Here is a 24,834-nt window from a genome sequence, read left to right on the forward strand (position 1 = left end):
CCACCTTCAAGTTAGCTACTGTTGTCCCTTCTATGTCTTCCATAGATTTCTTTCCTCACCTATTCTTTTTAGTACTTTATTTCGTATATTAGCCGTCCACGGTGCCCTGTGATGTACATGTCCGCTGCAGTGGACAGCTGTTAATGTCGCGCCTTTAGCGTTTTCAGTTAGTCCTGAGGCTGCAAATGCGCGCAATCAGCTCCAGTGGACACTCCCTGCTGGTGCTGTGCCCTGCGTCCATTTTCAGCCTCAGGAATGATTGAAAACCCCAAAGAAGCGTCCATTAACAGATTTTTACTGCAGTTGACATGTGCACCATAGGGTTAATTTTTAGCATTCTCCCATAACAACACATTTCAAAAGATATCAGCTTCTTCTCCGGATTCCGATGATCCAAGTTTCACTTTTACATAATTCTGTTCTTCTGATGTACTCATTCCTGATCGCCATATTAATATATGCTACAAATAGAGCTCACTTAGTTTGTGCCTATCTACTTGTGATACATTTCTTGCTTCTGCCATCCCGTGCAGTCTTGCTTCCTAGAAAGAAGACCAGGTAAGAGAATTGTTTCACTTCTTCCAGTAATGTATCTTCCCCCACATCAAATATCAAGCAAGCCGTTATCTTTTTTTGTACTATTCTTAATCGCCCTTCATCTTTGCTTTGTTTATGCTTATGACACGTTTTTTGTGTTGTCCAATCCGGTCAGCAGGTCTTTAAATCTTCCTTATTTCTGGCCTTGAGGAATAAGTGTTTGCAAACTTTACTTAGCGTTTGTATTTGTTCGCTTTGTCCGTCGAAGAAGATAGCAAAGTGCAGTGTTAATTATAATCACAGATTTGTCGCATATGATACAATTACATATGAGGAATTCGTGTCCAGTAAAAACCGTAGTGCTATCTGGTTTCAACAGTATGTGAGCCAACTTTTAACGAAATCTGTGTGTGGTAACCTTTGACTGCAGGATTAATGGCTACTTGAGGCAGTCATGCCACACATACCACTGGTTAGAGATCTACACCACCAAACAGCTAAAACGGTCACCGAGCTAAAGTTCTAGACTGCCTATCTGACAGCTTTCTGGGCAACAAAAATCTGACCTCCAGTATTTCGTATAATTATTGACCAAATTAAAAATTTTTAAAATAATATCATTTACACATATAATCTTACGTGAAATGTTAAACACAAGTCAAGTATTAAAGTTAGAAACACTAATTCATCCAGTTTTTGAGAATGAGAGCACTTAACGACTGTCAGTAAACTTTACACATAATTTCAAATCTTTTCGAAGGTTTTTCTCGCTGATCCCTTCCCTTCCCCCTCTCCCCCCCCCCCCCCCCCCCCCCCCCACACACAGAAACAAAATACTTAAAGGGAAAGCGTTTATTTTTTATTACTTTTTCGTAGTTCCTGCAGTGAAACTTCAGCATCAGATATGACTTTTTAATTTACTCTTTTGTCAACATTTTGCAGACAGCATCGACATGTTCCACTGAATGTACGTACAAAATTATAATACACTTAGTTTATAGGTCATAAACATTTGAATTGCTGCAAAAACTAGCTAGCTATTTTGTACATGGGGATTCGACTCTTTAAAGAATCGTGTGCTTGGTTAGATGCTGGTATGAAGAAAAACGATCAAGTAAAATGAAGGTAAAGCTAACGGATAGTTTTGATTTATTGATGGGATACGAGAACTGCAGTTTGTTTATAAAGACAATTATTTACAGCACAGTTGTGTGAATACTAGTGTAGTGTTTCGGAATCATATCAGCTCAGACTAACAGAGGACATCAAGCGCATACAAAGAAGGGCGATGCGAATGCTCACCGTATTCTTTGACCGATGGAGAGATACGTTTGAACACATTAATTAGCCCGCGCTAGAGGAAAGGTGTATGTTGCAGGAGAACCTTGTCAGAAAACTCCAAGAAGAGGATTTCGGGGTAAAAACTGAGTACTCTCCAGCCAACCACTTCTGAATTCTGTACAGATAAAATTATGTTTAACAATAGCTCGGACGGAGGTGTACCGCATACATTTTTCCCAAGTTCCGTCCATGTATGGAACGTGAAGGAACCTGAGTACATGTATAATGCGATGGCAAGCACTGTCTACATCACACTTCATAGTGACTTGCAGAGCATAGGTACAGGCGTAGGTGAAAGCACCAGTGAAGGAGTGATGAATATGCGGACTTACTGACAAATGTATTTGGCTGGGAAGCGTTCATAACAAGTGAGGCTGATAACTCATCCACTCCTTCCTACTTCATGTAAAGATTTCACATCTTGGAGGAATGATGTCCATACCGTAATTAACCATTAGGTTAAGACTTTTAGTGGTTTCTAAGAATAATTTCAGCCTAAACTCTGGGGCAGAATAGGGCCACGGTATTTTCTTCCCCGTATCCCCAAAGACCATGACGTCGTCGCGATCCTCCCATCGACAGCCCGTTTCCCGTTTTTAGCATACGTCGGCCCATTTATTTCTTCTATCCCACGAACTGGCGCCAAGAGGCAGCATTCGTCATCTGAATGCCAGCGTAAATTAGAGTGTTGTACGAAGGTCAGTTCCACGTCGATAACCTTGTGTACCAAGAGTAGCCCGAATAAAACATCAACGTAGCGATACAAAGGAGACTTGGGAAACAGAGTACAGAGACCAGCGACGTGGTTCGAAGAACACTGTTTATCTGAATTTTCTTTTCGGAGGAATGTAACTGGATAACGATTTGATTAATTAAATCTGCTCCAAGAAAATCTTGTTAGCCGATCCAAATAGATTTTCTTGGGACATCAGATACTAAGTTTTATCTTCTACAATTTTTCCTTTGAATGTAGTGTTGCCCTAGGCAGTAAGCATGCTGAAACTGCAGTTTCGCTCAGAAGTTGACTTTGCCATGAAACTATCGTTCGACCGATTTTATAGTAACAAGTTATTTCACATATTACCCGCACCTAACGTCACTTGCTCTGTGGAGGCTAGACTAAGTGTTCCTTAGTGCTCTTTAAACTCAAGCGATTCTTCTAACTTTGCATTGAATTTGGCTAGTTGATTTTTAGTTGATGCTATCTAGCCTCGATTTTTGGAGACCGTTGTTTAATGTTGTGGCAAGATGTATGAGCCGGTTCTGGAGCAGATGATCTGGATAAACGTGCACCAACCATTTCTCTTCTTGGAAGTTGCTGAGATCTCCAGATCCACCGCCAAAATTGAATTTGCTGCACACTATGGATAGATAGTGTGCAACCGACGTGTAGAGACCTGAATCAATATCTACACTAATGAGGAAAAACTGTATGACCACTATCCACCGCAAGACCGAATGTCGCCTTATGGAGCTGTGCGCTTATTATGTGGTGAGGGAAGTATTTAAGCGAAGCAGACACGATGGGCAATATTGACAGGCACTTGGGTAAAGTTCTTCAAATGCACAAGCGAAAAAAGAAGTAATGGTAAACTATGGACAGCATTTATTTAGCGTTGGTTGCAATAGCAAGTAACTCTCCACAGAAAAGCGTATGTGCTTATTTTGGCAAAGCGGAGGCAATTTTCGACAACATCTGACGTTAGAGGCGACCGCAGTTTACCAGAAAATCTACATGAAGATGATGACACATATTAAGAAATATTATCTACCAAATTAAAGCGTAATTCTGCAGAGGTACTGATTTCTAATTTCATTCCATGATCACCTACGATCCCGAAAACAGAACTCTGGCTAACAACTTGGCTGAATTCGTCTAGTCTAATCACATCACAAATATCATCATCGTAAATTTGCATGTTCGACGCGGACATATTTAGGTGATTCGAAAGTGTTGGAGCGAGATCGTTAGATCGTCTCTGCATGACCCTGTGATTTTTATTGGATCAATAGTTATTCTAATGTTTGTTTGTAAATTCCAAGACCTTTTCAGTAAATAGTCTAACTAAAGGAGTGAGTTTATTAACAGCAGTACAAACAATAGTTACTGATATCTGCATAATAGGTGAACCTGAATTCTCGTAATTTACTCCGCAGACCAAGATGATTAAACATGAATTATTGTGGAGAAGTCCGTCTAACGTTGTCGGCTTCCGATAAATATTGAATCTATGTGTTTCCTTTAAATTCCAAACAGTGACATATAAAAATTTTATACTTCTCCGATCTCTGTTTTCTATGGTGAATTATTTATTCTTGTGTAACTGATTAAGTTTCTGACGAAGTGTAAATACCTCTACCCTAGTACCATTAAACGGGATTCTCTTACAATTCCTAGCACTACAGTGCACAATCTTATCGATAGAGGTCTACGTGGAGAAAAAAAAATGACATCCATATCCGAAAGTGCCTTATCTGCATCGAATCCTTAGGCATTTTATGCGCTTCCGAGGTTAATGAAATTTTGTAAATCATTTTAACTCGCTCTGTATGCCGGAGCTCTAAGGTGGGGTTGCCCCTGGCCTAAATTTTCGTTCGCTGAGGTCGAACTTCGTAATGTACATGTCATTAACGAAGAAGTTCGTGTATTGTTATAACGTTGATATCTCGAACGTCGCATATTTGAAGGTTATGACTAATGCTGCTTGTAGGTTAGAAAACGGAGCGTTAAAAGGAAAAAATTTAACACTTTTGACATTATTAATATAAAAGGGCTTGCCAACTTGCTACATTCCGTAAGTTGCAACTTTCTGAATGAAACGGATTTTGTGAAATTTTCTGCTGTACATTGGGAAGCAAAATGAAGTCTTCTTAGGTAGTCGTCACACATTGAACGTATGAAGCAACACACTCTGGGGGCGGAAAACTTTTATCGCCACATCTGAAGTAGGTTAGAGATTAGAAATCTTTGCGGCTACCAATGGTGTTCCTATACGAGCTATTTTTTACTACAATTTGATTCGTGATTTCGTGAGTGTTGCGAGGGTGGACGAGAGATACCAGATAGACAGTAATGATGCTCGGTGTAAAGGATTGTCCATTCTTACTGCTCCTAACTCCAATACACTCAGAAGTTAGTAATTTTTGCCAAGTTGGCGTCTTCCGTTGTAAGGGAGCCCTTTATGTTAGGTTTGAATAGTCCTACACCAAAGAGGCGTCAGATAAGCTTAGCAGGCCATTAGAAGAAGCAAATGTCTGGCGACCTAACATAACTAAGCAGCCTGTTCAAAATTGTGCAAATGAATACAGTTAGGTTGGCCGGGAAAAGTAAAGCGGTCTGCGCTGTTGGCAATTTTCTTCGAAAGGCGAGGTTTTAAAAGGCCTCCCTCAGCAAGAGGGCAACCCCCCCAAGGTAATCTATAATATGCCATCATTAGGACCTCTCTCGCTCGCTTTCAATTGACCGAGCGTTGTCTCACGGTGCAGTAATACAGTACCTCCTATCTAGGCAATTTTGTCACCTATTTCTATCTAGCACAATCGTGAGAGCATCCTTATTACTATATTTGTTGGTCTTTTATCAATATATACATATTTCAGTCTGTAGTCGACTCCTGTTTAGGTAGAGTGGTGCTATCGCTTACTGCCGTTAATCTATCATCACGCCTGATCTGTTCCACTGTAATTGTGAAGGCAAGGTCAAATCAGGCCTGTAGTAGCCGATGAATGCGATGCTTCGGGTACGATAGGGGATAGTGAGAAGGGTAGTGGGTGTTCATTTCCAGGCCACAAAACTGGGTACATGTTTTCATCTTTTCGCAAACAATACTGTTTAAAATAGGTCATTTACCAAATGTTCGATAATTCATGACAATATTATATCGTGTTAGCTTCTACACTTTTCAATGTCGTAAATGTTGCAGATGTTAATATATTGAAGGGGAAAGCTGATGGATTCACTGATTTCATGCCGAACACCATTTATGACGTATTTGATACACAAACAGGAATCAGACTATGAAGCGCAAATTCCAATTAAAGGAACATCCGAGAAGAGCAGCCATCGGTAGTTGCGTAAGTGATTTCTGTTACTACAAACGAAACAGGAGTGAGTCGGGCATAAGGAAATTACTGGATCCAAAGAAACAGGAAGCACGTGTAATTAGATGGAAAACCAGGAAGAAAGGTCTTTCGTACCTCAACAACGCATCTATTTTCTGAAGAAAACTGTTCTCAGAGATCTACTTTGTGTAATTTTGTCCATGAATTTCGATTCACTTGGTCATGAGCATGTCGATATGAAACGTCTTGTGGAATGTAAATACAGTTTACGTAGCAGACAGCTGTCAGATTCAAAATTCCACCTACAGCGTATCTTGCACCAATAGCAGAGAAGACACGTAATTGCGATTGGTCGGTGCTCAGAATTTAATGGCGGGCGCCACAACTTACGTGGTACACTCACGGATACATTAGTAGACTGAATAATACAGTGTCACTGAATCCAGCACTTTAGAGTCGCAACATGGCGGGGAGCGCAAAGAGCGTGTAACAGTCGTAAGAAATGGGCTTATATAACTACTTTACGTTTAGGGTTTTGAAATATTGGTCAACACTTGTGTCATGTTTGGATGTATTCTCGTACAGCAGACGGAAGGTAGAAGGAAAGGAACATGGCTCAATACAAATGTAACGGTCGGCCGTTAGTGGCCGAGAGGTTCTAGGCGCTTCAGTCCGGAACCGCGCGACCGCTGCGGTCGCAGGTTCGAATCCTGCCTGGGGCATGGATGTGTGTGATGTCCTTAGGTTAGTTAGGTTTAAGTAGTTCTAAGTTCTAGGGGACTGATGACCTTAGATGTTAAGTCCCATGGTGCTCAGAGCCATTTGAACCATTTTTGAACAAATGTAACTAGAAACATCTGACGTATTTTTGCTTAAATTGTACTATACGTAAGCCTAAATAATTACATTTTAGTTGTATTATCTGAAATACCGCCAGTGCTTCCAAAAGAATACATCAAACATTTGCAATAACAACTACAATTAGATAAAGGATTAAGACACTAGTAGTAAATAGCAGTAACTACTATTAATGGTGGGTCAACAATATCATTTCACTGAAATTATTTTTATTTCGAAGAAAGCAGATACTGAGAAAAGTTTCTAGCAAAAGAGAAAGAAATTACAATTGAATTTATATTACATGCAGATCTATATTACAAGCAGATTTTGAGAAAAATTTCTCACAAAAGAGAAAGAAATTACAATGAAATCTATATTATATGTTTTAAGTCTTACAGGGGAGAATGATCGGCATTGCAGCTTGTCAGTTTTTGTGTTCGTTGCGTTGTGACTTCGAACTCGATTCGGTGATGCTGGCGGCGTAATAATTGTGGCCCCATCAGTCATGAAATTCCAATGGATTTGTACTCTTCGCTGAAATATGAGTCTCCAGGCGGCAATACAAGGTTTATCAAAAATAATCATTCGATTTGGCGCGTCTATATTTCAGAAACTAATAAAGATATACAATGAATTTTGTTTGTAGGTGAACGGAAAACTCAAAAATTTTTATTTCATACCTTTTCAAAGGTGTTCAGTATGCCCCCCTTGAGATACACGGCATATGTCAATGCGGTATTCAAATTGTTCCAACACTGCAGCGAACAGGTCTTGAGTTACAGCTTCCACAGCTGTTATTGTGCGATATCTCTTCATTCATTGTCGTTGGTAACAGAGGCAAATAAACAGAGTCCTTTATAAACACCCACAAGAAATAATCGCATACAGTCAGATCTAGTGACCCTGGAGGCCAGTAATGTAAGGCTAAATCATTTGGTCTGGTGCGACAAATCCCTCGTTCAGTAATCCTTCCTCAAGCACCACTGTGGCGGTGCCCCATCCCGTTGGTAAATGAAGTCGTTGGTATCAGTCTCCAACTGTGAGAAAAGAAAGTTCTCAAGCATATCGAGATATGTGCTTGCTGTAACAGTGTTCTCGGCAACGAAAAATAGACCATACACCTTTTCCTGTGAAACTGCACGAAGCACATTAAATTTCAGAATACCCCTCTCATGTTGTTCTGTACCTCATATTCTCACATTATGACGGTCCACCTTTCCCTTTAAATGGAATGTTGCTTCGTCACTAAATACTAAGTGTGAAAGAAAACTGTCATCCTCCATATTGCCAAGAACGAAATTACAGAACTCCACACGTTCACAAGGAGCCTGCAGCAGCTGAATTTTGCATGGTTTCATGCGCACACGTCGACGAAGACACGCCAGACGGACATCGGAGGCATGTTGAGCTGTCGAGCTGCACGGCAAACGCATTTCTGCGGACTCCTTGTAAAACTATAGCAGATGCTTTTGACATCTGTGTCAGACACTCGGGGACGGCCCAGCGATTTGCCTGTACACAAACAACGTGTTGTCTCGGAATTGTTTGTGCCATCGTCTAATGCTCTGACCTCTAGGAGGATCCACACTATACCTAGTACGAAAGTTATGCTGAACAGTTATTACTGACCCGCACTGCGCAAAACGTAGAACACAAAACGCTTCCCGTTGTCCCGACACCATTTTTACTGGAAGCGAAGTGGGCGCACACTGCTGCTACCTAGCGGGAACCTTGTAAAACTCGAGCGTTTGCTCTTTCCAACACTACATAGTTCACACACTATCTCAAATAAAATAACAGTTTCGATTTTTTAAAATCGGATGATTCGTTTTGAAACACCCTGTATTGTCCTTCGTATCATTCCTTTGGTCGCAGGCTGGTTACACACATTTCTGAGAGTGCCAATACAAGATACGCTGGATCTTTTGGCCCAGCATTTTCCATCTGGAATCATTAAGTTGTTCCGTTACGTCCTAACGACAACGTACTTTTTGTACTGCGGTGAATATTATGAGATGACGGACGGCGCAGCCATGGGATCCCCACTGTCTCCAGCAGTCGCAAATTTCTCCGTGGAGCACTTTGAGGAGCAGGCTCTGCAAACTGCGACATTGCGGTCGTCTTCTACGATACGTTGATGACACCTTCGCGATATGGCCTCATGGTGAAGATACACTACAGCAGTTCGTCGATCACATGAATGGTGTACATCCCAACATTAAATTTATTGTCGGGATGGAGAAGCGCGGCAAGCTACCATTCTTGGATGTTTTGGTTGAGCGGAAGGCAGGAGGCCAGCTTGGTCATTCAGTGTACCGGAAACCAGCACACACTGATCGGTACTTGAACGCCAATAGTTTCCACCACCCGGACTGAAGCGCCTAGAACCGCTCGACCACAGCAGCCGGCTGTGGTATTCAGATTAGTAGAATTTTCGCTATCACGTTACCTCAATCCTTCACTTGTACCGCAAGTAGTAAATAATAGACACATGCTGTTTAACTATAAAGTTGAACTGAAAATAGTTGTGTAAATAACTAAAAAATAAAATTTCTGATTTTCCTTGTGTTTATGATTCTGGATCTATACACACAACACATAAGAGGCCTATGCTGGACTCTTACAACTCCACCAGGTACCCGAGAACTACCGTACACGGCCAGAAAATTGTACAGCACGCTAGTCTGAGAGACTGGCTATGATGAAATGCGGATGTGGATTACGCAACCCCATAAAGACGGCCTGCATTTCCTAATGAGTATCCTTGTCTCATTGCTTAAGAAAGGAATGCGAAAGTCCCGTGACTACATATACGCCTGCAAGTAAACAGTTTAACTGGAGAAATCGCCGAAACCACAACAGTGGACAATTAAAAAACTACTGTCAGAGAGCTAATGACTCGTCTAATTCGCTGCAGCATTACGACAAAACAGCGGAAATAGTAATGAGAGGGACAGTATTGAGAAAGTTTCTGTAACTGAATACAACTGCTAAGTACATTTAACATCGATTGTTGTTATTGTTCTAGCTAAAATCCCAAATAAACGTTTTTTTTAGTCTGCCTGTCAACCAGACTCTACATACTTACGGAGAATTAAAAAAAAAGTGAAATTAAATTAAAAATTTTAAAACAAATGTTACAGATGAACGTTATAACCGATTCCAGTCTCAGTTCCGACTTTATATATAGAGAAATGCCGGTTTCGGTCGTTATGTCCCATCTTGATATGTTTTCAGAAAAGCTACAGTGTAAAACGTTAACTTCTCCGCCATGTATGACAACAACACAAAAATGTTGTATTTCGCGCTGTGAGATCTAAAGGTGACTCATTACGGCAGAGAACGGTATATGCCTAAATTAAAGCGCAACTATGACTGAGGTAAATAGTCAGTTGCAGCTTTCCAACAGTTGCTGCAGGTCCCTATAGACACAGAGAGTAGATCTAGAGTGGTGCTACACTTATAAAATATTGATAAGAATCGTTTTGGGTTCGAAATTATTTGGGAAATAACGTAAAAACGTCTGCCTTTAAATTTCTAATTGGTTGAGTACGAAATCGTAGCTTAGCGTAGTGATTAGTGTAAGTACAGTATTTGGGATCTGGTTCCATATTTCACGAGCTTTATGGTATTTCCCAGTGTCTGGATGCCACGAAATAGCCATAGTTTGCAAATACGATTTGAAATGCTGTGCTTCATGAGTTAAGAAATTGTTGCAACCGATTCATGTCCTGGTTTGGTGGTAGCACAGGGGCAACATGTTCCTTTTTAACATTGCATTCAGGTCGTCGAGAGGCATCATTCGACCAGTGCTGTACTTGAGTTTTCTCCATGTTTCAGTCAAACGTCAGCAGAGGACAGCGGGCGCTAGAAACCGTTAATGCTGACGTATCCGCCAAGTGAAGCAACTATTACAAGCAATTTGGAATGATTTTCTGTGTAGACTGAAATTCACCGTGTATAGGACAACATTTCTCGCTAAACATCATCAGTCTCACACTGCAGCTGGACGAACTATCATTGGAACGATTCTCTGCATACTGTGGGACGACGTTCTCATGCTGCAGTTGCAGAGACTGTGTCTGTTATTAGAACAGCTAATCATATAAGGCAAAACATGCATTTCAAACATATACCGTTCGTATTGCGAATGTGCTGCAGGAAGTTTAGTGAAATAAGAAGACAGTAGACTAGCGTTTACTTCATAGTACTGAAACTTAATTTATGTCTGAAATTCTAGCAAGACAGATTATCAACGGTCCCCATAGTTCTCACACATGATGAAAAAAGTGTGTTACGTCTATTTCGTACAAAAAGTGAAGTAATTAACGTCATCAAACTTGGTTTCGTTCATGTGCTGTGTAAAATTCAGCTTCATATATATGTTACCAACCGTATTGTTGCGTATCACGTTTGTTGTTGTTATGGTCTTCAATCTAGAGACTGGTTTGATGCAGTTCTCCATGCTATTGTACAGTTTGCAAGCCTCTCCATCTCCGAATAACTGCTGTAACCTACATCCTTCTGAATCTGCTTACTGTATTCATCTCTTGATCACCCTCTACTGCTTTTACCCCGCACGCTTCCCTCCAGTACTAAACTGGTGATCTCCTGATGTCTCAGAATGTGTCCAATCAACCGATCCCTTCTTTTGGTCAAGTTGTGCCACAAATTTGTTGTCTTCCCAGTTCTATTCAGGACTTCCTCATTATTTATGTGATCGATCCATCTAATCGTCAGCATTTTTCTGTAACACCGCATTTCGAAAGCTTCTATTCTCTTTTTTTGTAAAATCTTTATCGTCCGTGTTTCACTTCGATACGTGACCACACTCCAGAAAAATACCTTCAGAAAAGACTTTCTAACACTGTCTAATCTGTCTTCTTCAGAAATGCTTTTCTTGCCATTCCCAGAGTACATTTTATATTCTCTCTACTTAGGCCATAATCAGTTATTTTGCTTCCCAAATAGCAAACCTCATCGACTACTTTAAGTGTCTCGTTTCCTCGTCTGATTCCCTAAGCATCGCCTGGTTTAATTCGACTACATTCCATTATCCTTGTTTTGCTTTTGTTGGTGTTCATCTTACATCCTCCTTTCAAGACACTGTCCATTACGTTCAACTGCTCTTGTAAGTCCTTTGCTGTCTCTGACTGAATTACAATGTCATCGGCAAACTTCAGAGTTTTTATTTCTTCTCCCTGAACTTTAATTCCTGCTCCATAGTTTTTATTAGTTTCCTTTACTGCTCGTTAAATATACATATTGAATAACATCGGGGAGAGGCTATCATCCAGTCTCAATTTTCAACCACTGCCTCTATGCCCTTCGACTCTTACCACTGCCGTATGGCTTCTGTACAAGTGGTAAATAGCCTTTCGCTCCGTATATTTTATCCCAGCTATCTTCAGAAGTAGAGAGGATATAAAATGTAGACTGGCAATGGCAAGGAAAGCGTTTCTGAAGAAGAAAAATTTGTTAACATCGAGTATAGATTTAAGGGTCAGGAAATCATTTCAGAAAGTATTTGTATGAAGTGTAGCCATGTATGAAAGTGAAACGTGGACGATAAATAGTGTAGACAAGAAGAGAATAGAAGCTTTCGAAACGCGGTGCTACAGAAGAATGCTGAATATTAGATGGGTAGATCACATAACTAATGAGGAGGTATTGAATAGAATTGGGGAGAAGAGGGGCTTCTGGCACAACTTGAAGAAGGGACCGGTTGGTAGGACATGTTCTGAGGCATCAAGGGATCACCAATTTAGTATTGGAGGGCAGCGTGGAGGGTAAAAATCGTAGAGGGAGACGAAGAGATGAATACACTAAGCAGATTCAGAAGGATGTAGGCTGCAGTAGGTACTGGGAGATGAAGCTTGCACAGGATAGAGTAGCATGGAGAGCTTCATCAAACCAGTCTCGGGACTGAAGACCACAACAGCAACAACAACAACATCTTCAGAATTTCAAAGAGAGTGTTCCAGTCAACACTCTTAAGAGCTTTCTCTACGTCTACAAATGCCATGTATATAGGTTTCCTTAACCTGCCTCACGTGTTCCTACATTCCTCCGGAATGCAAACTGATCTTCCCCGAAGTGGGCTTCTACCAGTTTTTCCATTCTTCCGTAAAGAATTCATGTTAGTATTTTGCAACCATGACTTACTAAACTGGTAGTTTGGTAAGTTTCACGCCTATCAGCAGTTGCTTTCTTTGGAATTGGAATTACTACATCCTTCATGAAGTCTGAGGGTATTTCGCCTGTCTCATACATCTTGCACACCGGATGGAAGAGTTTTGTAATGGCTCTCCAAAGGCTATCAGTAGTTCTGATGGAATATTGTCTACTGCTGGAGCCTTGTTTCGATTTAGATCTTTCAGAGCTTTGTCAAATTCCTCTCGCAGTATCGTATCTCCCATTTCATCGTAATGTACGCCCAACTCCCTTTCTATAATATCGCTTTCAAGTTCATCTCCCTTGTAAAGACCCTCTATATATTCCTTCCACCTTTCAGCTTTCCTTTATATGTTTAGGACTGGTTTACCATCTGAGCTCTAGATATTCATACAGATGCTTCCCTTTTCCCCAAAGGCCTGTTTAATTTTCCTGTAGACGGTATATATCTTTCCCTATGCTGTCTCTATAGTCTCCCATAATTGCGAAAGTGTGCAGGAGTGTGTGCACGAAGTGACCTCTCTATTACGTCCCAAGTCGTTTGATGAATGATCGGTTCAGCTGGACCATAGAACCAAGTCCATTCTATGTAAAAACAGCCCATTATGGAGCCATCACCAGCTTGCACAGTGCCTTGTTGACAACTTTGGAGTCTGCGTCATACTAGAACCCTGCATCTGCTCTTACTCATCTGACAAGGCCACGGTTTTCTAAGCCGAAGTGGCCGTGCGGTTAGAGGCGCTGCAGTCTGGAACCGCAAGACCGCTACGGTCGCAGGTTCGAATCCTGCCTAGGGCATGGATGTTTGTGATGTCCTTAGGTTAGTTAGGTTTAACTAGTTCTAAGTTCTAGGGGACTAATGACCTCAGCAGTTGAGTCCCATAGTGCTCAGAGCCATTTGAACCATTTTTTGAACGGTTTTCTAGTTGTACGCGATCCAACGAGCCCGGAAGAGGCGCTGCAGGCGATGTCATGCTATTAACAAAGGCACTCGCGTCAGTCGTCTGCTGACGTAGTCGATGAACGCCATAGTTCACCGCACTGTCCTAACGAATACGTTGTTCTTACGTTCCACTTTGCTTTCTGCGTTTACTTTATGCAGTGTTGCTTATGTGTTAGCACTGACAATTCTATGCAAATGCCGCTGCTCTGTTATTAAGTGAAGACCGTCGGCAACTGCGTTGACCGTGGTGAGAGGTTATGCCTGATATTTGGCATTCCCGGCACACTCTTGACACTGTCGATCTCGGAATATTGAATTCCCTAACGATTTCCGAAATGGAATGTCCCAAGCGTCTAGCTCCATCTATCGATCCGTGTTCAGAGGCTGTTGATTCCCGTTATTTGGCCATAATCACGCCCGAAACCTTTTCACGTGAATTATCCGAATGCAGATGACAGCTCCGCCAATGCACTGCCCTATTATACCTTGCGTAAGCGATACTATTGCCATCTGTATACGTCCATGTCGCTATCCCATTACTGTTGTCGCCTGAGTGTATAATTTGCATAGAATGTGAGGTATAAGAAGTTATACTTCGTCACCTCTTCGATAATTTTTTTCTGTTTCCATCATTTCCACTGTGTGCACCACGCGCTCACCGACACGACAGATCTGCTTTCCGCCGTTGCTACTTGAGAACACAGCATAAATGCACACACAGCCGCATGCCGCGGCGGCAAATCTGTGTTTTGAGCAACCTGTCGTTGGCCGCAGCGGTAGGACGTTGGCCGCCGCGTCAAAGCCGCGCTCTGTTTGACCGACAGGATGCAATAATTAACATATCACCGACGCCATGTCGCTCAAGGCCGCAAGAGAAGCCGGCGGCCTGCGTCCTGTGTGGCCAGGTTGGGTGGGGCAGGAAAAATGACGCGCCGCGTTTTTCAAATTCACAGCACATTACAGATATAGGAAGATTGCAACTGTTCAGATTGTAAAGTTAAAATTTTTTTGCTATGTGTGAAGCGAAACTGTTGTGCTCGGATAGTTGTGCCGTTAGTGATACAGTGAGTCTCATAAGTAAATTTACAAGCCTAAAACCATAATACTTCGGGCAAGGTGTTAGCAAACTAGTTGGGCGTCGGTTTTTGGGGTTTGTGATGTCTTCTAGTGTGTCATGTATGGTTATCAATTACTGTATTTCTCTATAACAAGGCATTTTAATCTGTTCTATTTAAGACCCCATTGTCCGCCTACTTAGCTGAGTGGTAACGTGCTTGCTTACACCCGACGGCCGAACTTCCCCGGACGGGACATCCAGGCCAACAATGCCACACGATCATTTCATTTCATTTTTTAAGGTCCCATTAGCGCAGGTGTGCCGAACTCGGAGGGCCTATTCATACTAGCCGTCACGTCACGCGTAATCACGCACCATCACGTCAGGGTGTGTTCATGCTGTTACAGCGCTTTACATCATGTCAATTCGCATAGGTTAGTTTCGACCAGTGAAAGTGAGGTTATGTGTTGCCATCCATGGTACAAAAAACCGGTGTATAGTATCGAAATTGAGGAAATAGGAACGATAAAGTGTATTAATGGTCAAAACAAACTTCATAACCTATAACAAATTGATCAATTTTGTATATTCAAGTGCTGTGAAGTGAAACAATACGTATTTCAAAACATCAACATTTATTTCCTAGCGAAAATGTAAACATACAAACACATGAGACAGTATGTACAAAGGCATAAATAGAACATGTTTACCTATTCCATGCTGTTTTTCTTATGTAATTAATAACGCCGTAAGCAACTGTATTTTTCTCCTTTAATCAAAATTGCTTCGTCAACTTACGTTCTCTTGTATAGCCATTGTGGGCATCAGCTCCGTTCTGTTTTTGTGAAACCTGGATAACTTTTCGTTTTCAGACCTTGATAATAGAGAACACTCAACGGAAAAATATGGAAGTTATCATGGAACATTTGCAATTTGCTACGATAACAAAGCATAATAATAAAAATAAAGATTAAGAAGAAACAAAAGCACAAAATCAACTACTACAACATTAGTGAGTGCTGCGAAAATAAGTTAACTTCCAATGTTGACAGACGACGACACCGTTATATCTTTGTTCCTGAGGGACCAGGATGTGAAGTGCCATTGACGACCTGTGTGAATGCCGCCATTTGAAATGCACTGTGGAATGTTTTGATGTGACATGACGGCGAGGTGTGAATGGTCCTGTCAGTACCTTGCTGTTACTTGTGTGCATGCGGTGTGGTTGCAGAAGACTTTGCTCCGAGCACCCACCGTTCAACGGAATGAGCTGCAAATATAGACATTCGAAAGAATTTCTTCATGAATGAGTTGTAGCTTATGTCATTGAATCAGTGTGATTCGGTTGTTTTTACATGTATTTCACGATAATTCATGTCTCTTGGTGACTTGCAAACGCATGGAAGGCAAACATATAACAACTGTTACGTTAAATATTATCCTTACGAACGACGTATGTGTATGCTTTCTCATCGCTTGGAGCGCTAGTGTTGCCCCAGCTGTCAAACAGTAACAACTTTCGCACCAGGGAGGGTCATGACTGTCACTGTGGCTTGGTGGAGGTGTGTATGCAAGTTGTGCTCCACAATGCACTCCTGAACGGTACATATCTTTTGTCCTATATTGCCACACTTGCACAGAAACCTGTACTGCCCCCCCCCCCCCCCCCCCCCAAACCCCAGGCATCACTGTCTTTAACATATTCCAGAAGCGTCAAAGTCTTTGGTGGAGGATGAAAGAGCATTTTCACTCAGTCTTCTATGCATTTTCACGTATACGTTCCGAATATATGGTTAGTAACGTATTCAAGCTTTCATCCTTGTCCTTCTGTCTTATATACATCCCTAGATGGTGTGGCCTCTCTCATACCAAATCTGGAGGATGCGTATTGTGGCTGCTGGGTGATGGCAGCTAAATACATGACTGTATGACTGGGCTTATGGCATCCATCAATGACAAACAGCCATCTTTCCACCTCTGTATAGCATTATGTTATGACATATGAAGGTAAGATGTTGAAATAATTCTCAGAGACTGTACAAGTCATGAGACCAGGTTATTAAGGTATCTTCAACATATTGCCAGAGTATTGTAGGTTTCAAAACTGCCGACATGAGTGCCTGATCCTCTCTAAAATGCTGTAGAATGAAGACGCAAAAGTAAATTCTGTCATGCATTATCTCTTAAAATTTGGCAGTTCTAAAATAATTCTGGATCACCTTAATAAGCTATAATGGAGACTTCTTTCATCCTTGGCGTAAAACTTTAAAATGAGGCACATATCACTACAGCGCACTTCTTCATGCAGAAGCGAAAAGGGTCTTGTTGTTTGCAGTCCTGCTGAAAAATTGTTTCAAGGTGCAGGAGTGAGCAGTGGTACGGTATGCAAGTGTCTTTGGCGCTGATATTGTTTTATAAGTTTCATAAGGAGTCGTCCCTTGGTGTTAAGTGCCAGGTCACCAGCTGCTCAGCAGAGAGTCCCAGAACAGAACTGGTCCTAAAGGTCAGCCGTATTCCCTCAAGGTGCACCATGTCCAACAATTTTAAAGAGACTGAGCTTGCTGAACCACTCATCCATAAACAACACATGATCACATGAAGGCTCTGCAAAACTGGATCATACAAATTTGGTCTGCTCCCCATAAACTGTGCCATATGCATTTTTAAATATTCAGTGCTTTTAGGGGTCATGTTTTCAGTTTCGTAATGTGTGACAACCAGGCAAGTTTAAAATCAGAAGAAATGGTTCAGATGGCTGTGAGCACTATGGGATTTAACTTCTGAGGTCATCAGTCCCCTAGAACTTAGAACTACTTAAACCTAAGGACATCACACACATCCATGCCCGAGGCAGGATTTGAACCTGCGACCGTAGCGGTCACGCGGTTCCAGACTCTAGCGCCTAGAACCGCTCGGCCACCCCGGCCGGCGTTTAAAATCAAATCTAACGCCTAGAAACATCACTATTTCAATAAAGTTAAGAAGTGTCCCTCATTTTCTGTTCTGTAATGTTAAAAGCAGTAAGTGAATGGGTAAAAAGACACTTACAGCAGGAAAATAACAATCTTTCTCCATCTCTGTGTCCCAGTATCCTAATCATCAGCTGAGACTGGTGGGTTGCCAAAAGGCTGGAGGAGACAAAAAAAGATGGATAAATCATCCACAAATATTGAACACTGAACAGCACTACTTACAGTCAACATAATCGGATGTCGACGACTTAGTAATTAAAAGCCCTTCTCTGTGTCAAAAAATATATCTGTTAGATAAAACTTTGAACATAGCTGCTAAGGTTCAGTGACCGTGTCAGAATTATATTAGAACAAATAAGCCCTCGGTCACAAATATTAAATCAAAATTGAACAGGTTTCGATGCTACTATGAGCGTCGTCTTCAGAATTAGACTGACTGTTCTAAAACATATTAACTATATAATACATTAATAAAATTAAAGTTTGTACTGACTGGAAAAAGATGCAGTACTTACAAGTCACATATTAAAAAAGATCTAAGCCGTACGAACTTTAATTTTTTTAATGTATTATATACATAATTTGTTTTAGAACAGTTAGTCTAATTCTGAAGATGACGCTTATAGTAGCGTCGAAACCTGGTCAATTTTGACTTAATATTTGTGACCGAGGGCTTATTTGTTCTAATATATCTGTTAGATCTTCCTGCATAGGAAAGCCGCTTCCAATAGGACCAGGTTATCAATGATGATATGGTACTTCTTAAAATTACATTGTGAAGATGGAGACAAGAAGTGTTATCCATCCACTACAGGGTCTTTCCTACACAGCTGGCGAGGAGAACGCTATGATTACTCTTCTAATAATTCGACTTCAAGCACGTACTACACTAAAAGACTGCGAAGTGCTCAGCAGTGAGCTGGATCTTGAAGTTACACAGAGCCACCTTCCCCACCATTCCTGGTTCCAAAGCAGCACTTGTCGTTCTGCTGTGGGACAAGCTGCTTTTGTAATTGGCATGAAGACTGTGGAATGAATTCTGCAAGTGAGTGGAGGATTGTGTTCACGATAAGTAGAGCCTGTATTTTGATGTAATTGCAACACACAAAATATGTACATGCCTTTGTAATGAAAATAGGTAAAATACAGAAGATTTTTAACGTCCTGTCAACAGCAACATCACTAGCAATGGAGCACAAGCACAGATTAAGAAATGTTGGGGAAGGAAATTGGCTTGTTCTTTTCAGTGGAACCATCCCAAAATTTGTCTGTAACAATTTAGGGAACTCATAGAAAACTTATATGTGCATGGCTGGATTTTATGTATCGCTTTAGTTGGGACTAAGTAGAGCACCAATCAGGTTCTCAACACTCAATAGAGCTCCCAATCAGGTTCTCAACTCACAAATTTTGATCCAACAATAGACACCATGAATTGTGAACTCTTAAGAAGCACTATGTGGCAAACTCTTTTTGGTGCATGCACTTCCTAATTCTGGATAAATAAAAGTCACTTTTGAGAAATGAAATTCTGAATCTTAGGAAATTGAGCAGAAGTGTATGCTTTAAAATCAACATCAAAGTGCAGTTAATCACATTTTATTCCACTATTAAGTCATTTTTAGAGATAACTTATTTCCTGTCTTCTACTTTTACGATATGTTGTATTTGGATATGTTTCCAATGGAGTGGCCTATTGAGGGTGTGGTGATGTATAGAAAAGGATTAAAAAAGCAATAGTGAGTAATTTATGCAGCATTAAGTTAAAATATGTCAAAAAACCAGCAATGATATCGAAATATGCAACGATAAAATGAAATATGACAACATATTTCAAGAACATTTGTGCTTCTCATGTACATAGGAGTGAAGAAAAAGAATATGAAATTACAGAACAATCCAGACTCAAGTGATATGATCCACCCAGTCCTTGACATCAACATGAGGTTCAAACACAGGAAGTTGGCTGTATCAGGTCCAGTTTGCCTTTACAAAGCACTCATTGTGGCAGGTGTCTTTTGACCACTGATCTGTTTGGCAGATCTGTTCAGATTGGGAACTGGTCACTAGCACGTAAGTCATCAATTACTTTCTATTGAGCAGCATTTACATGGGTTGGAGAGTGTATTGAGAGATCTGTAGCAGTGGATGATTCTGTTGCAGAGCTGGAATGTGTGCTCTGTCCAATGTTCAACAAACATTCAAAATTTGGTGACATTAAGAGTTTCTTAGTAGCTGTAATCCTGGTGCAGATAGTTACTGAGCCCAATAGCACATTTTGAACATTAAAATTTCCACACAAAAGGAATAATAATAATAAAACTGTCTAAGTAAATTTGATGAGACCCCTTTGGTCTAAAACTTACTCTTGTTTTAGCATACTGGAGGCTGATGTGTTCCACTGAACTGAACTCTCAGAAGGAAGGATCTGGCAGCTATACAAAACATTTTTCACACAAGCTAGGTCTAGGAGAGAAGTTAATTTTCTAGTATCAGTATGCTAACAGTCAGCAATAGTAAGAAACTTATATTTCATAATAATAAAGTGTGCATTTCCGACACCAAAATATATTTTTTTTTTTCACCATCTAAAGAAACAAGGTCTGTAGCAAAACACTTTGTTACTAAACCATTTCATTTATTTGAAGTAAGTTTGACATCAACTTCAATTCATAACATTCATCATTAGGATGGTACTATTACTGTCAAATGATAATTCACATAATAGGTAATGTGCATCATTAGCTGAAACACTTGGCTTGCTTTTGCTCTTTCATGAATTGATTTAAAGCTGTATGACATTAGTGATTGAAGAGCACAGCACTGACACTATTAAAGCATCCTGTTTTTGTTTTTCAGGAGATGGACTACAATGTTACAAGTGCACCTCTGACAGTGATCCAAAATGTGAGACCAATCCACAGGAGACTGAGAACTGTGATGATTTACCTGACTTTAGCAAAATTACAGGGGGCCTGCTTGAAGTGAAACCTGCCTGTTTAAAGGCCATTGTTCGAGGTACTTTTATCATATTCATGTTATTTCAGTAGTTATAATTTAGGTTTGCTCTGTTCACTTCATATACACTATTTTTTGTGTGTGAAAGAGAAACTTGTGAACATTGCACAATGTATACACAGGGTGAACCAGAACTCCATCAACAACCTGTCAGAGGTGGTAGCATGGGCCAAAACAATAAAAAAAAGGACAGTAAGCATTGGCTCTCGAATGCATTTCTTAAGAGCTATGAGCATTTGGTGGCTAGAAGTAATGTGTTTCACAGTATTGAAGATGAACAAGTACTTGTAACTCTTAACATGTGCACTTTGGAGCCCACTTTCACTCAACATTATTTTCTTATTTTGGTTCATACTACCATCTCTCAAGATATGGAAAGCAAAGAAGATATGTGTCTCACAGTAGCAGAGACGAACAAGTGCTCATAGCTCCTAAGCTACACATTTTAGATCCCATGTTTATCTGACATCTTTTCTTGTTTTGTTCCATAGTACTGCCTCTGAAAGTGTGTAAGTAGACTATCACATTCACATTATTGCCGTAACATTTGATTTAGTGTACCGTGGTAAATGTTAATCTCAGTTTTACAATAAAGCATAATTTCTTGTTGAAACTCAGTAGTAATGATAGTCTGCAGCTGTTTTTTCATTTTGTTTTATCGATCTATTGCATCCAACTCATGAAGTTGACCAGTTGAGAAATGGAATCTTGGAGATGACCACACACTGATCCTTATGTGTCAGATGTGAGATTCACAAAGATACATTAACAAAAAAATGATTGCCATCAGCTTTGTAAATCTCAATAAGTGAGGCATCAAATTATCTAGTCATTATATATGTTGAAATTTTCAGTAATGGAAATTGTGTGTTTTGCATTTAATTTTCAGTTGGTAACTGCCATATATAAAATGAATAATAAAAACATATCAGTAAAGATGTCTTGTATTATGCTAAATTTTATATTCATTTAACTCTGGTATCGTTGTTGCTGTTGCGGTCTTCAGTCCAGACACTGGTTTGATGCAGCTCTCCATGCTACACCATCCTGTGAAAGCTTCTTCATTTCCAAGCAACTACCTTACATCCTTCTGAACCTGCATAGTGTACTCATCTCTTGGTCTCCCTCTACGATTTTTACCCTCCACGCTTCCCTTTAGTACTAAATTGGTGATCCCTTGATGCCTCAGAACATGTCCTACCAACCGATCCCTTCTTCTATACAAGTTGTGCCACAAATTCCTCTTCTCCTTCAGTACCTTCTCATTACTTACATGATCTAAATCTTCAGCATTCTTCTGTAGCACCACATTTCTAAACTATTTACTGCCCATGTTTCATATCCATACATGGCTAGACTCCATACAAATACTTTGAGAAAAAACTTCCTGACCCTTAAATCCATATTCAATGTTAACAAATTCCTCTTCTTCAGAAACGCTTTCCTTGCCATTGCCAGTCTACAGTTTATATCCTCTCTACTTCAAACATCATCAATTATTTTGCTCCCTAAATAGCAAAACTCCTTTACTACTTTAAGTGTCTCATTTCCTAATCTAATTTCCACAGCATCACCTGATTTAATTAGACTACATTCCATTATCCTCATTTTGCCTTTGTTGATGTTCATCTTATAGCCTCCTTTCAAGGCACTGTCCTTTCCGTTCAACTGCTCTTCCAGGTCTTTTGCTGTCTCTGACAGAATTACAATGTCATCAGCAAACCCCAAAGTTTTTATCTTCTCCATGGAATTTGATTCCTACTCCAAATTTTTCTTTTGTTTCCTTTACTGCTTGCTCAATGTATAGATTGAATAACATCGGGGATAAGCTATAACCCTGTCTCTTGATCCCTTCCCAACCACTGCTTCCCTTTCATGCCCCTTGACTCTTATAGCTGCCACCTGGTTTCTGTACAAATTGTAAATATCCTTTGGCTCCCTGTATTTGACCCTCGCCACCTTCAGAAGTTGAAAGAGAGTATTTCATTCAACATTGTCAAAAGCTTTCTCTAAGTCTACAAATGCTAGAAATGTAGGTTTGCCTTTCCATAACCTTCCTTCTAAGATAAGTCGTAAGGTCAGTATTGCCTCACGTGTTCCAACATTTCTACGGAATCCAAACTTATCTTCCCCAAGGTTGGCTTCTACCAGTTTTTCCATTCGTCTGTAAAGAATTCATGTTACTATTTTGCAGCTGTGACTTATTAAACTGATAGTTCGGTAATTTTCACATCTGTGAACACCTGCTTTCTTTGGGATTGGAATTATTATATTATTCTTGAAGCCTGAGGTAGATGGTAGAGTTTTGTCAGGGCTGGCTCTCCCAAGACTAGTAGTAGTTCTAATGGAATATTGTCTACTCCCGGGACCTTGTTTCGACTTAGGTCTTCCAGTGCTGTGTCTAATTCTTCAGGCAGTATCATATCTCCCATTTCATCTTCACCTACGTCCTCTTCCATTTCCATAATATTGCCCTCAAGAACATAACCCTTGTACAGACCCTCTATACACCCACCTTCCTGCCTTCCTGTGTCTGCTTAGAAATGGTCTTCCATCTGAGCTCTTGATATTCATACAAGTGATTCTCTTTTCTCCAAAGATCTCTTTAATTTTCCTGTAGGCAGTATCTATCTTACCCCCTAGTGATATATGCCTTTACATCCTTACATATTTGTCCTCTACCCATCCCTGCTGAACCATTTTACACTTCCTGTTGATCTCATTTTTGAGACGTTTGTATTCCTTTTTGCCTGCTTCATTTACTGCATTTTTATATTTTCTCCCTTCATCAGTTAAATTCAGTATTTTTTCTGTTACCCAAGGATTTCTACTAGCCCTCATCTTTTTACCTACTTTATCCTCTGCTGCCTTCACTATTTCATCTCTCAAAGCTACCCATTCTTCTTCTACTGTATTTCTTTACCCTGTTCTTGTCAGTCATTCCCTAATGCTCTCTCTGAAACTCTACAACCTCTGGTTCTTTCAGTTTATCCAGGTCCCAGCTCCTTAAATAACCATCTTTTTGTAGTTTCTTCTGTTTTAATCTACAGTTCATAACCAATAGACTGTGGTCAGAATCCACATCTGCCCCTGGAAATGTCCTACAATTGAAAACCTGGTTCCTAAATCTCTGTCTTACCATTGTATAATATATCTGAAACCTTTCAGTGTCCCCAGGCCTCTTCCATGTATACAACCTTCTTTCATGATTCTTAAACCAAGTATTAGCTATGATTAAGTTATGCTCTGCACAAAATTCTACCAGGTGGGTTCCTCTTTCATTCCTTACCCCCATTCCACATTCACCTACTACTTTCCCTTCTCTTCCTTTTCCTACTATTGAATTCCAGTCCTCCACGACTATTAAATTTTTGTCTCCCTTCACTATCTGAATAATTTCTTTTATCTCACCATACATTTCTTCAATCTCTTCATTGTCTGTGGAGCTAGTTGGCAAATAAACTTGTTCTACTGTGGTAGGCGTGGACTTTGTTTCTATCTTGGCTATGCTGTTTGTAGTCGTTCCCATTTTTTAATTCATTATTGAACCTACTCCTGCATTACCGCTATTTGATTTTGTATTTATAACCCTCTATTCACCTATCCCGAAGTCTTTTTCCTCCTGCCATTGAACTTCACTAATTCCCACTATCTGCTGCCCCTCTTCAGGAACCACATGTTTGTCTGGCCTCTCAACAGTTACCCCCCCCCCCCCCCCCATTGTGGTTGCACCTGTGGTATGGCTATCTGTATTGCTGAGGCATGGAAGCCTCCCCACCAACAGCAAGGCCATGGTTGATGTATGAAGTATTAATTTTTAAAGTTCAGAGATGGTTTTAACTTATTATGACAGCAATGTAACATTTCCGTTAAAATGTTCAAAATAGTTT

At 40.4% G+C, this 24,834-nt stretch overlaps 1 protein-coding gene across 1 annotated transcript in view; it reads left to right on the forward strand.

The window, feature by feature from the left end:
* Window positions 1-24,834, forward strand: part of LOC126458423 (uncharacterized) — a 250,304-nt gene that overhangs the window by 204,484 nt on the left and 20,986 nt on the right. Inside the window, exon 2 of the mRNA XM_050095460.1 lies at window positions 20,786-20,944. Within this exon, the coding sequence (XP_049951417.1) occupies window positions 20,786-20,944 (159 nt within the window). The remainder of the gene's footprint in view (window positions 1-20,785; window positions 20,945-24,834) is intronic.

Source organism: Schistocerca serialis, chromosome 2, assembly GCF_023864345.2.
Source record: "Schistocerca serialis cubense isolate TAMUIC-IGC-003099 chromosome 2, iqSchSeri2.2, whole genome shotgun sequence".
NCBI classification, from domain to species: domain Eukaryota; kingdom Metazoa; phylum Arthropoda; class Insecta; order Orthoptera; family Acrididae; genus Schistocerca; species Schistocerca serialis.